At 31.8% G+C, this 13,448-nt stretch overlaps 2 protein-coding genes across 3 annotated transcripts in view; one reads left to right on the forward strand and one right to left on the reverse strand.

Annotated features, from left to right (window-relative positions):
- Positions 1–1,013: 1,013 nt before the first annotated feature.
- LOC100366787 (protein CFAP276-like) lies at positions 1,014–3,921 on the reverse strand. Its single transcript, XM_002741919.3, has 4 exons — positions 3,694–3,921; positions 2,633–2,749; positions 2,039–2,154; positions 1,014–1,805 (listed from the first exon to the last, which is right to left on the reverse strand). Exons 1-4 carry the CDS (start codon positions 3,781–3,783, stop codon positions 1,607–1,609), a joined length of 522 nt encoding a protein of 173 aa, XP_002741965.1. The 5' UTR covers positions 3,784–3,921; the 3' UTR covers positions 1,014–1,606.
- Positions 3,922–4,136: 215 nt separating this feature from the next.
- The window catches only part of LOC100366489 (endosome/lysosome-associated apoptosis and autophagy regulator family member 2-like), a 37,581-nt gene continuing 28,269 nt past the window's right edge, over positions 4,137–13,448 (forward strand). For both annotated transcript variants that reach the window (XM_085497015.1, XM_085497014.1), the window contains exons 1-2: positions 4,137–4,406; positions 6,006–6,129. In XM_085497015.1, coding sequence (XP_085353141.1) covers positions 4,317–4,406; positions 6,006–6,129 — 214 coding nt within the window. In that variant the 5' untranslated portion in view covers positions 4,137–4,316. The remainder of the gene's footprint in view (positions 4,407–6,005; positions 6,130–13,448) is intronic.

A 13,448-nucleotide genomic window follows, 5' to 3' on the forward strand; every position in this document is an offset into this window, starting at 1 on the left:
AATTGAGATATGGAGACAATTTGTTGAAACATATTGTACCTTAATAGTTCAAGGTTATCACACTGTATTTGTATGAGTACACACATCGTGAAAAAGTGTTTATATCAACCTAATTAGTCCGTTTTAGAGGGGATATTCAGTGACCGTTTTTAATGAAGTTAACATTGCGACAATACCAGATATTGCAAAATGTGACCAAACCATCTATAATTACAATATTTAGACACATTTTATTGGATGTTACATAGATTGACAGTTTTTTTATACTCAAAATGGATGAATTCACAGAAATTAAATATTCATTTAACAATGGAGCCCCTCTTTTTATGTTCCATGATTTCACTCGATTTTAGTAAGTGATTTTCCTGTCCATACTTTAAATGTTACTGTTAAGATTCACTGTCATAATTTCGGAAATTGTGTAACCATCAGAATGAGTCAATGATTATACTTCAAGTACCAGTTTTGTACCATGGTTCTTATTTACATTGGATACTGAAACACGCAATGCTAGTGGTAGATACTACTTGTAGTAGTACATCGTACAGGATTGCTAAAACAGCGCCCTCTATAAAACATTCATTTGGCCATTGTTATTGCAAAATTAACACCTTATCACAGTTTACCGTCGCAAATAATAAAGTAATTAACTTTATTCTTGGTATAATTTCAAGTACAAGAGAGATTTCGCAATTTTGATGTGAAGCCAAGTTGGTTAGATAATTTCAGAATCCAGGGATACTACAGTAAGAAATGGGCCATTACAAACACATGTCATTGGACATCACCCTACCATGCACAGATTATACAATCCAAAACAAGTTACTTTCAATAACTTGATCCCTGCATTGCTATATCTCAATTCATAGCACAAGAACATAAGACCAAGAAGAAAAAAATATTCATTTGAGAGAAATATTTAAAAAAAAATGATTTTAATCATATTTCAAGACATTCATATGGTTGATACTTTACAAAATACCACACAATAAAGACACCAATACCCTACTGTGTTGGATTCAAATTTTATTGCATACCATACTGGAATGGACAAAGGTGTGCATGGTCTGTATTACAAACTTTACAAAACCGCTTCCCATACATATAAAATCAGTAAAATACACACTTTTCTCTAAAGTACATAAATTGTGGACGGTGTTCAAATATGCATAGATTTGACAACATTGTAGAAAGGACGGTATCTGATAGTACGTACAAGTAGTATGATGTAACTATGTTACACCCCAAAACCAATTTTACTTCATATACTAAAATGCAATATTCAATAGATGCACATTTCACTATTTAATTTGTTTACTAATAATACAATATGGTACACATTAGGAAGCAAGATATCAACAGAATGACCTATGACCTTTTTGTTTGTACATGATTTCAAACTTCAACAAATACCAATATTTCTTTTAAATGTGTCAACACATCATAATGGCATTCATATACAGGTCAAACTTTGAGTCATTTTCTAGAAATAAACAGCACTATTTCATATTCCTGATAATCACAATACTTTATTGGCTCAATGTACTAAAATATTGACATCCTGTAGCAACCCCCCTCCCCCTCACTGCTTCTAAATACTGTCATTTTAAGTAGTATAGAAGCCACCATCATGTTTACGTGAATATCCTGGATTGGTGGCCGCACTATGATGACTGTCAATGGCACCCTTGAAGCAGTCAATGGTTTCTCTCTTTGGATCGACAACAACTTGGTTGGTGTACCCAGATGGATCTGCTGGGTCAAATGATTTTCTTTCATCTTTACTTCTATTTTTCAAAACTCGTCTGTAAAAAGAAAACAATAATTGAGGAGGTGCTTTCTTGTCTTAACAAAAAACAGTGCTGCTCTATTACAAGCACATTTTCAACAGAAGTGCACTCAAACTAAAAATTGCATTTAGCATGCTTTGCGTAGACACATGCATTACCGTACTGATATTGCAAATACGGTATATGCATCCAATACAACATCAAGTAATTCATGATTAGTGTAAGATATAACAGAAATCTACACCTACCCATGAGATTCTCCAACTGTTTCAGGTTGGATTAGTGTCTCTGGTTTTGTAGCTAAAAATGAATCGTGGTGGTCATACTTGGTTTTCAACACAAAGTCAAGACTATCTTTAGGTGCCTGCAATGATTTGAGAAAGCAGTAGGTATTACTTTAAAATTTGTGTTAGAGCTAGGGTTTCTATTAAAATGGTACACTGCAACAGAGGGGATGCAGTTTCTATGAGAGCATCTAGAAAAATGGTGAATTTTTGGTTCACAATTGTTCAAAAAGAATGGGTGCGACTTATATTAGGGATGCGGTTTCTAATGCAGATTTTATATAACGTATACATTGTATAAGTATATAACGGAATCTTTTTATTACAAAAACATGAAGAGTCAAGACATGATCAAGTCCACTTAAAAGACAATGTCACTAATTGACTTTCAATATAGAGAATGGAACAATTACCACTGATTATTAATCACATAAATTCTATTCAAGATTTTCACAGACTATTATATAAAATAACCAGCTAGTTACATTACCAAATTTTCCCTAGATTTTACTTTGAAAGGTTCAATCAAAGACATTAGAAAACGATCTTGTTGTTTACCTTGGGATCATAATGGTACACTTCTCTTCTTGAGCTAGATAATGTACATTTTGAGTTCAGTCTATTCCATGGATCTTCTCTTTGTGCAATGTGGGTAGGTTGGTCATTACCGACCTGCTGTAGGAGCAATAGATACAAACGTTTAATTGTGTTACATATATAATTACATTGACTCAGTATGAGAACATAAGTTCCTGTGCTCAACGATAGACAACATGTACTGCAAACCATTTTTACAAATTGATGATTACTTTTAGAGAAATTGTGCAAGAATCAATTTTATTTGTTGCCTTAAAGATCCAAATAAAATGTTCACTTCTATATTTCCTTGGTAACCTAGTGTTGATACATGCTTAGTTTAACTACATACAGCATTTCACATTATGCATGAATTGGTCAAATATGGTGTAAACATAAAACAATGCATATTGGTACAGATAAAATTCATCAAATCATTTTCCTGCCCAAGATGACAAAATAACCAGTTTCAGTTGTGAAAAATATTTAATATTATAATATAATTCACGTTTGATGAATGACTTGTTATTTCTACACAAAACAGATTTATGAATATAACTTATACATGCTCTGGTTGGAAACATTTTTGCACGTTCCAGAAGTCAAATCAAATCGCCTAGGATATACTATACGACTTTCAAAACATTCAAATTGGCGAACAATAATTACCTTTGTTAAGATCTAGAGAAAAAAACGTGTTCTTGTGTATAACTACACGGTAATTGGTGACAATTATTTTCTCCCTTTCGTACAAGAAAGATTTTTCTATTTTGTTATTGCTTTCCCTGTAAATTATAAATAACTGATTGACCCCAATGCCCACCCTCTGTCGAACCTTGGTCCTACATGGGGTTTGTAGGCTGAACAAAACAAAGCCACAAATCCAACACCGGTGAGAATTAGTCGTTGTGGTACAAATTGCCAAATAAAACAAGTTCGAAGAAAACATGTTTTATAAAAAAAAAATCCAAGATATGCACGTTTTTGACACCTGCGTTCGATTCTCAAGTCAAGAGACAGTCGATGATTTCTTAAGAACTTACCTGTGTGTTACGAGGGCCTACGAAATTTTCATCGCTTTGAAGTTTTGGAAAAGGATATGGATCCCGTGTTGACTGTACCATATACGACATGATGGAAAAATTGTAATGGTTTGGACAGACGACACTAGCAAGACAACACAACTAAGCCTTCTTCCGTTGAAACTAAACAGAACAAGTGAGATTCTAATCAAGAGTTTGTTGTTGTGGATACCAAAACGCAAAGGATCATGGGAACACCATTGGACTTCCGCATTTTAAATCTCAGTAGAATAATTTATGATGCAAGAAATCTCAAAGATCTGTGTCTCAATAAAATTCTAATTTATAAAATAAATTATCTATTGCAAAACAACTGCATGTTCTCAATATTTGAAAAAAAATCATCGAAGACGAAAAAAGGTCATTTGGCACGAGGGCGCTATATTGGGTCAAAGGTGTTTTTCACTGTTCTCGTCAGATTCAACCTGCGCTGCTGGGGAGTGGTGTTGACTATAATATCTCGGATTTTATCGTTGTTGTTTTTTCTAAAAAATATCGTCTAGCAAGAAAGTGGTTTTTTTCGCACTCATTCATTGAATGAATTTGTACTAGTAATTTCCAGTCGCGTATTAACTACCGGTACAATGAAATTGTGGCTAATACGGCTGGCTGTATTCATCGCGTGTGTGTTTGACCTTGCTGCCTCAGCCAACAAGCAACCAACATGCCAACCAGTGAGTATTTAAAGTTATTTACTGAAAAATATAATATATTTATCATAATCAATACTTGGTATATGCCTTGACCATATGCGATCTACTGTTCTCGGTAACAACCCCACCATCTGGTTGGTAGACTTGGGGGTAGACGCTTCGTACGTAGACAATGAAACAATATAGTAGATGATTTATGGTGAATCACACGTTTTAAAACATAAACAAACTTATTCAGAACTAGGATTTGTAAAAACCAAACAAAAAACAACAAATATTTTTTTTTCGATTGTTTTATTTATGATAGAAATTATAATTAGAACCTTCCCGAATGAGTACTGTGCGTGATGTTTATCTTAATGATAATGTGTTGGTGTGTGGTGGTAAAAATGAATGAACTTCATATGAAAATAATTGTCATCATGAACTAAAATGTAGAATTTCTTGTGACATTCAAAATTCGGCTTTTAAAGAATTATTGTAGATGACTGCAAACAATTTATCTTTCAAGATTACTATAATTAATTAAATTATGTGCATATCATATGTTTCAATAAGAATTTTAAAATGTACAGATTACCATATTAATGAACATATGCTTTATAATTTAAATAGTTTTGTGTATTTATTGTGAAAGGTATTGTCTCAGTAGAAAGAAATGGCAAGTGATCGAGAGCTGGTAACATCCAATAAATAACCAGAGCACATTTATTTTGATATGTATCCCAGTCAACTGGTGATTTAATATTAATTATGTAAATACATTTGAGTTCTTAGTTTATGTGTTCCTATAGGTAAATTTGATGAGAGTTGCACATGTTTGGCATCTGTTTGCAATATCCGTGAGCACCTGTCTCGGACATTAAACATGTATACCATAACATTTAAAAATGGTGTTAGGTATACAATCTGAATGAGACTCTTAAGATCAGTCGTATATTTTCAAATTAATTTGAATACTGCATCAGTCATGTGCATTATGAGCAACAAACATACTTCACCTTCCATACACTCAGATAGCACACCGTCACATCGACCTATGCTGCGCATCGGTCGATACTCTCACTGTACTGTCTATGTGCATACTTTGAGGTATTCTCCTAATAACTCATATTATTATAGACCTGTCACCGGAATGCCATAGGTTGCAGGGTGCCGCAATTTTGCGGTATTTTATGGGGTATTTTCATCCTAGCGTATAAGGGAATGCGTATTCCAAATATGGAACAATTACGCGCGTAAGCGTCCTCTAATAATAAAAACAAACATGGCTGCCACCAGGGTTTGACCAGACTCCATACAAAGAAGTTCGCTGATTCTGTTCTAAACTTTTTAGATTTCGGCATTCCCATGATGTATCCTTGGTAGGAAAAGATGTATAATAATAAGGTTATTACGAAGATACCTCAAAGTATGCACTCAGACAGTACGCTGTCACATCGACCTCCGCTGCGCGTCGGTCGATACTGCCGCTGTACTGTCTTCGTGCATACTTTGAGGTATCTTCGTAATAACCTTATATTATTAATTGTTCATAAGTATATTACATTCACATACTGTTTGCATATGAAAACATATTGTGAAGAAAAAATAACTTCTTCTTTACTTTTTGTTTTGCAGGATGATTTTCATTATCAGTTTACTGAGTGTGATAGTGATGGAGTAAGGTGGAGAGTGTCTGTACCGGACCCAGATGCTTGCACTGGTGGTGCCCCGCCTCCTCCTGTCAGAGCACCTGACTGTGGTAAGTATTATCGCATTCAATGGTACATTTGACCCGCATCATTTATTATTTTAATTTTATGATCACTGTTTTTGTAACTGAATTGTGTTAAATAGCCATAAAACTAAACAGCATACATTGTTTGATTGAATCATCTGGCATGTTGACTAGTGGCACTTTACTCCAAAGAATATACCTACTACACTCAGAAGCTTGATAGTCTTGCTGACAATATATTTAAAAAAAACATCTGGTCCAAACATACGTGTTTAAATATAAGTTTATTTTCACACAAATGTGAACAGAAATGAGTTCATTGTAACAGAACATTGAGCTGTCATAAAAAAATGTAATGAAAGAAATATAATTGTTATATTGACCAACGTTTATGATTCTAAACACTAAGCTAGTGTGCAACTAGGATGCAAATATATACATGTATTTCTGTTATTCCAATAATTCTGCTTTGCATATTATTGTTAACGTGGTCTGTGTACGTTGTTGAATTTTTTGAAAAGAGTACAATCATGTTCTTCATATGAAGATACCACTACTACTTAAATTGTTTGCTTCCAAAATCATTCGTGAGGTACAGTGAACTCTTAATTCAGATCTGAGTCGTATTCAATATTGGCTGGATCTGAATAAGCTAACTCTTAATGTAAAAAAAAATAAATGTCTGCTTTTTATCAAATCTAAAGGTCTCTTAAGCTGTTGTAGTTTAAATATTAAAATTGTCAATCAACCCTTGTGAACAATTCTTTTCGTTTGAATATCTGGGTGTCTGATTTGACCCAAACTTAAAATTGGATTATAAATTAAATTTGTGATAAGATAACTCAAAAATGATGTGTTCTAAAAGGGTCAGACCATATCCCAGAATTGGAACTACTACCGGTAATATGCTTTATAAAGCGACTGTGCTGATGTGGTTTGGTGGATTGTGGAATAACGCTTTTTGATCGGTTACAACATTTAAAATAGATCTGCCAGAATTATTCTGCAGTATGAACTTAGATCACACTCAAATGATATGCTGAAGTAATAATAATATTCATTTTATTAACACATTCCCCGGAGGGATTGGCAATGGTTACAAAAGTTTAAGAAGGAATAAAAGGTTACAAAAAAGTAAATAGATAAAATAAAACAAACTAAGCTAATATATTACAGAGAATAATATACTGTAAGGTTCAAGCTGACATTCAAAAGTCGTATACTTATTTCAAAATACATGTAATACATGGGTATTTGTCGTCATATTTTTCTACTTTTGTCAAGCCTATTAAACAAGTGCATAACCATCACAGATATCAGAGGATAAATAAGTGTGTTTCTATTCTCCCGGCGAAAAGTAATTCAGGAAAACGAATGTTTTGCTTTTCTGCAGCTTTTATTTCAAGAGTCTACACACGGTTGTAAAAATTAGTTCAACTTTAACTGAATAAGTGAATTTATATATCTTTAATGTCTTGTAAGTCTTACTTTTCCATAATTACCTATATTTATGTTTTGTTTACTTTTGTATTAATATTTTGTGTTTGATGTTATATGCATACAGTCAGTCTGTATATCTTCCTTTTGTCATAAATTGTGTGTAAATCAAAAAAAGATTCAGTGGATTATCTTCACCGATTCACTAATTTGGAAAAAAAAATTAAATTTCAAGTGAAAATAAAGAATCCCACAGTAATGGAAGGTGCATGCATGAATATAAAAAATAATTACGCTTTCTTTCTTGAACTTTGCCACAGTGGAAAATAATAAACTCACAAATCATGTATATTAATGGGTCAGTTAAATCAGCTGTGTCATGTTATTTAGGGAGGGCATTTTATATCTGAAAAGTAAATAGAAAATTGAATCACTATACATGTATATGGCTGCAGCAGCTTTTATATTTGAGTTCTTTGTTTTTACCTTTGGGCCACACTTTTTTTATTCCTTGTTTCTCGAGTTTTTATAAGGCAATTTTTTTGAGAAGGGCGGGAAAAAATAAAATTAATTCTTTTTTTCCATTAGATTTGTGTGATTCTCAAAGAATTGTAAGTGAGATCATTGATCGGAGAGAAGAAATGAAATAAAATTTTATTCCATGTATAACCTTGTTTCTCATCTGCGTGAGACTTCGGTACTTTGATCATGATACTCCCACGAAAATGCAAATTGGGTTCAGCAGGCGGAAAAAAAATGAAGATAAAAATAAGTTTTTTTTAGCAATTTTTTGCACTTACAAGTTGGCGGGCGCGGGAAACTACGCTGAAATAAAATTTTGTTTTTATTTCATTTTCGACTCCTGTTCATTCGGCGGGTTCGCGAAACAAGGGATAATATAAGTCTGGCCTGCCTCTAAAACATCCTCTATGTGTCCTTTCACACTATGTGGGTATCATTTGCATAACAATGCAATTTAACCCTCATCTATAGTCATTTCTCTAAAACCCTTCTCATTTGCATATAAATGTAGGAGTGAAATTCCTTTCCACAATTTTATTTTTAAAAAACAAATTATAAATAATATACTTTTTGAGGTTGTTTATTTGACTGGAGTTGATTTAAATGACAACGAAGGGGTAGAAATTTGCCATGTTTTTGTTCTTTTGTAATACTATGATTGTTGTACCATGCATATGTCTTGACCTTGTTCATGAAACCCTTGACTCTAATTTGACATGTCCCTGAGGATAGTTTAAACTTTTAAAAAGAAATTTCAATGACAGATTAAACACATATGATATGGCTGATATGGTTCTCCAAGGTTGAACAATAATTCTGTCGTCACTTTCTGTATATTAGCATGGAAAACATTTTTGCGATCTTCTAAATTTTGATTAAAAAAATCAAAAACAAAAAGGGAATAGGTATTAGAGCATGGTTTCTTTGAAAAAGTTTCTAAAATTTTCACTTATCAAGATTGATCATTCTCAAGAACACTTACTTTAATTAGAGGATTTATTACAAGTGTTTTGCACTTTGACCAGCATACTAGTACTACCACCTTGCAAGTCACACTTGTCTTTACCCCTATAAACAATACTGTGAAATACTTTATTTTAGCTGGAATTAATTTAACCCAAAGCTTTTTGGGTGTTTTTTTATGGAATTTATTTTCACTGATTTTTGATGAGTTGTATGTGAGACATAGGAAAAAAAGTATATTCGCTGGATTTTATTTTCACTGAAGCCATCCCTTCAGCGAAAATAGCGAAAATAAATTCCAAGCGAAAATAAAGTATTCTACAGTATTTGTCATTCTTTGCAAGGTAAACCTGCTTATTTTTTCCCATATTTTTAAAGATTTTTTACCCAGATTTGTAGTAGATGGAAACTATGTCAATTTTGTATTAAATTTTGAAAGGATTGTATTGCATAGCGTATTGTAAAGGGATAATTCATATTTTCTGTTAGCAGATATAATCCCATCATGAATGGTTCATTTTAGCCTTGTAAATTCTTATACTGAGTAACCATGCAATGTTTTTTTTTTAATTATCATTAATTATTATACTTTAATTTATTTTCATATTTAATAGACTTGGAATTTTGTTTAACAAATGAATACAATGTATGATGACCAGAAACCTAAATATTTTCAAGTTTATTGACCTCTTAAAATATTAAATATGACACTTTCTCATAGAACAGAATATTCACATCAAAATATGTATCAATTGTTGCGATCTTGAATAATATTTCAAATTGATTAAGTAGATTAGTTTTCCATTCTGACAGGTGGGTGATTCACTTCATATTGAAATATCACTTTGTACTTGCATTACTTGATCTGAAGTAATTTATAACTGATGTTCTTTGATATTGTTGACACTGTTTTTCCAGTTATTGTACTACACCAGAACCTATTCCTCAATAAACATTACAAGTTACATTGCATGTGTGCGCAGGCAACATATTCAAATTTTACTCTTTGATACAAATGATTGAATATTAAAGTTATTATCTCATTTACAGTGATCAGTTGTCATGGAGACAATATAGCTCTTTTGTTTTGCAGCTGCTACATACCAGATAAAATTTAAAGATAATTATTTTTTTTGCTTAGTGATAATGGCTTTCTGTCCATCTCAATTTCCAGCCTGTGTATCAATGGACATCAATAGAACTTGAAGCAGATCAAAATATTTGTCATTGTTATAACTGTATACAATCAGCCACTCTAAAATAATGATTACCATGGAAACACTATTGATTCAGACAATTGTCCTACTGTTATTATAATTACGTATAGACATGGACTCATTTCCTTTTAGACCGATGTAGGGATGGAAGCAATTAAAAATGATAATACATGGTACATGTATAAAATTAGCACATCATTGTGTGTAAATAAAAGATTTCAAACAATAAACGTTCAGTGATAATTTCACTTTTTGTTATTATATATTTGACTGTTAGTAACGACAGTACCGGTAGTAAAATAAATTAAGATAAAATATATCATATTTGCTGTATTCACACATAGAAACTAAAAATTTGGTCATTAAAATATGACTTATTTTGTCCATAGACACACCTGATAATAAAATATAGGTGATAATAATATAGAGTTTTGTAGTGTTTATCATATATTACTGTAGAATACTTTATTTTCACTTGGAATTTATTTTCGCCATTTTCGCTGAAGGGATGATTCCGTGAAAATAAAATCCAGCGAATATACTTTTTTTCCTATATTTCACATTAAACTCATCAAAAATCAGTGAAAATAAATTCCAAGCAAAACGCCCAAAAAGCCTTTTCAGCAAAAATTAATTCCAGCTAAAATAAAGTATTCCACAGTAGCATAAAGAATTCTTGTATAAATTTTATAGACAATATGAGAAATTGCAAATTCGGACTCTCGTGTTGATCCTGGACAAGATAACACATTGTTTGCATAGCATTATTTTTATAATTACATGCTTTCTCTCTCATGTCAATTGAATACATGTCATTTATTCAAGATGTCAGTGAATTCCAACCATGTATGTATATATGACCATGGACACACCTCTGTCATAAAACCATATGCTTCTCAGAGAGCACATTTCTACATCACATTTATCAGCATTTTCTAACAGAAGTGCACATAAATTTGTAAACAAACAATAATTGTGTTTATTTTATGATCATTAAAATATTACTCTTTTTGACCATATCTCTGCTATTTACATAAGCACATGCACTACTACCGGTAATATAACTTGTACAGGAATGCATGAATACATCCAAATCAAATTTTACTGTAATTTGCAACTATTTCAAATATTTCTTTGTCTAATTCTATGGTGTAGTAATTGCTATTTTCTATATTGACATCCAGACTTTGTATTGTGCATTTTTTGAGACACTGCTAATTCAAAAGCTGTACAATATTATCAAATATTTAGTATGTATTGTTTGTAAATGAATGTACACATGATAGTGGATGTAGATTACAGTTGCCAAAGTTGTCTTTCCATTTTGAACTGCACATGACTCGAAAGCTGTATGCATGCAGTTCTAGTGAGTTGGGGTAGGCCAGGTAATCAGTATGCTGTTATTATACATGTACCATACCTGTCGTATGTTGTTATACAGAAGTGCACAATGATTAACTCTTTGAGCACCAAAATCATCTTCAGTGACCATCCACTGAGTTTGTCTGCTCTTTTTCACATAAAATGTTGATAACAATTTTTAAATTTTTTGATCAAAAACTCGAAGCAGTATCACATTTTGTCTTTTAGGTCTAAAATTAAAACTGAATTCAGTGAAAATTACACAAAATATAAACAAATTTACACCTTTTTTGAGCAGGAAAACAATTGGCACTCAAAATTTGTTAATTTAAATTTAACAAATAAAAAAATATTATTAATTCTTAGCTGTATATAAATGTGCATTCAACATCATGGGTATACATGTATTCACACAAAAAGGCAGAAAAGGAAAAAAAAAACATTTTTACTCAATACTATATAGCATTTTGAAGAAATATATGCTATCTACTGGATGTTACATGATTGTCTGCTAAATCATGGTGTACAAAATGACACATTGGAGAAACTGTTGTATTGATAAATAAATTGAAAGATAAATTTTAATAATATTTCTTTGATGTTGTTTAATATTATAAAAGCTGCTATTTTGTGCCCACAGTTGTAAGATATATACTGTCTTTTGTTTTACATTGAAATAGAGTTGCTTCATATTCATTCTGCGAAATTATAGTAATAGAAATGCTTCAAGGCTTTGAGCAGTCAAGTTACATCAACCTTGTTTCATGTCATCCATTTTTCACTTGACCATGTTTTACTCAACTGTGAATCCTTTCTCAATCAATAATAACATGTCATTTAAGAATATGCAAATTAAATTTTTGATGATTTACATTCATATTTAAAATCTATGGATGAATGATTAATGAATGCATTGTGATGTGAGATACTTTATCCTAAATAATGCAGATGTAAAGATAAACCAAATAATGTTCATATTTTACGTTTGTTTAATCGTTGTGAATTCGTCTTCACAAAATAACACTTGAATGTGAGATGAAACAATTTAATTGAATTCATATTGTATATTTTACAGATAGATGCATGTCAGTTACATCAAATTAAAATTAATATTCTTATTCTGTAAGTTTGTTGATTGTCGGTATATGTTTTATTGACTGACAGTGGTCATGTGTGACATATGTGCCAAATCTCCCCAAGGAATAGCAGTCAATCCTTGTAACTCAGACACCTAATCACTTTGAAATGAATTTTCCTTCAATGATTATAATCACTTTTGACCCACTTATTGAAGTATTTCTGTAACCATGCAATGTCTTCATTTCATGAATATTCATGCAATTGTTTCCAATCATCTTCATCACCTTATGAATATTCATGCAATTGTTTCCAAACATCTTCATCACCTTATGAATATTCATGCAATTGTTTCCAATCATCTTCATCACCTTATGAATATTCATGCAATTGTTTCCAAACATCTTCATCACCTTATGAAAGATTCATGCAATTGTTTCCAATCATCTTCATCACTTTATGAATATTCATGAGATTGTTTCCAAACATCTTCATCACCTTATGAATATTCATGCAATTGTTTCCAAACATCTTCATCACCTTATGAATTTTCATGAGATTGTTTCGAAACATCTTCATCACCTTATGAATATTCATGCAATTGTTTCCAAACATCTTCATCACTTTATGAATATTCATGAGATTGTTTCCAAACATCTTCATCACCTTATGAATATTCATGCAATTGTTTCCAAACATCTTCATCACCTTATGAATATTCATGAGATTGTTTCGAAACATCTTCATCACCTTATGAATATTCAT

This window comes from Saccoglossus kowalevskii, chromosome 3, assembly GCF_978046115.1.
Source record: "Saccoglossus kowalevskii chromosome 3, keSacKowa6.1, whole genome shotgun sequence".
Classification (NCBI taxonomy): domain Eukaryota; kingdom Metazoa; phylum Hemichordata; class Enteropneusta; family Harrimaniidae; genus Saccoglossus; species Saccoglossus kowalevskii.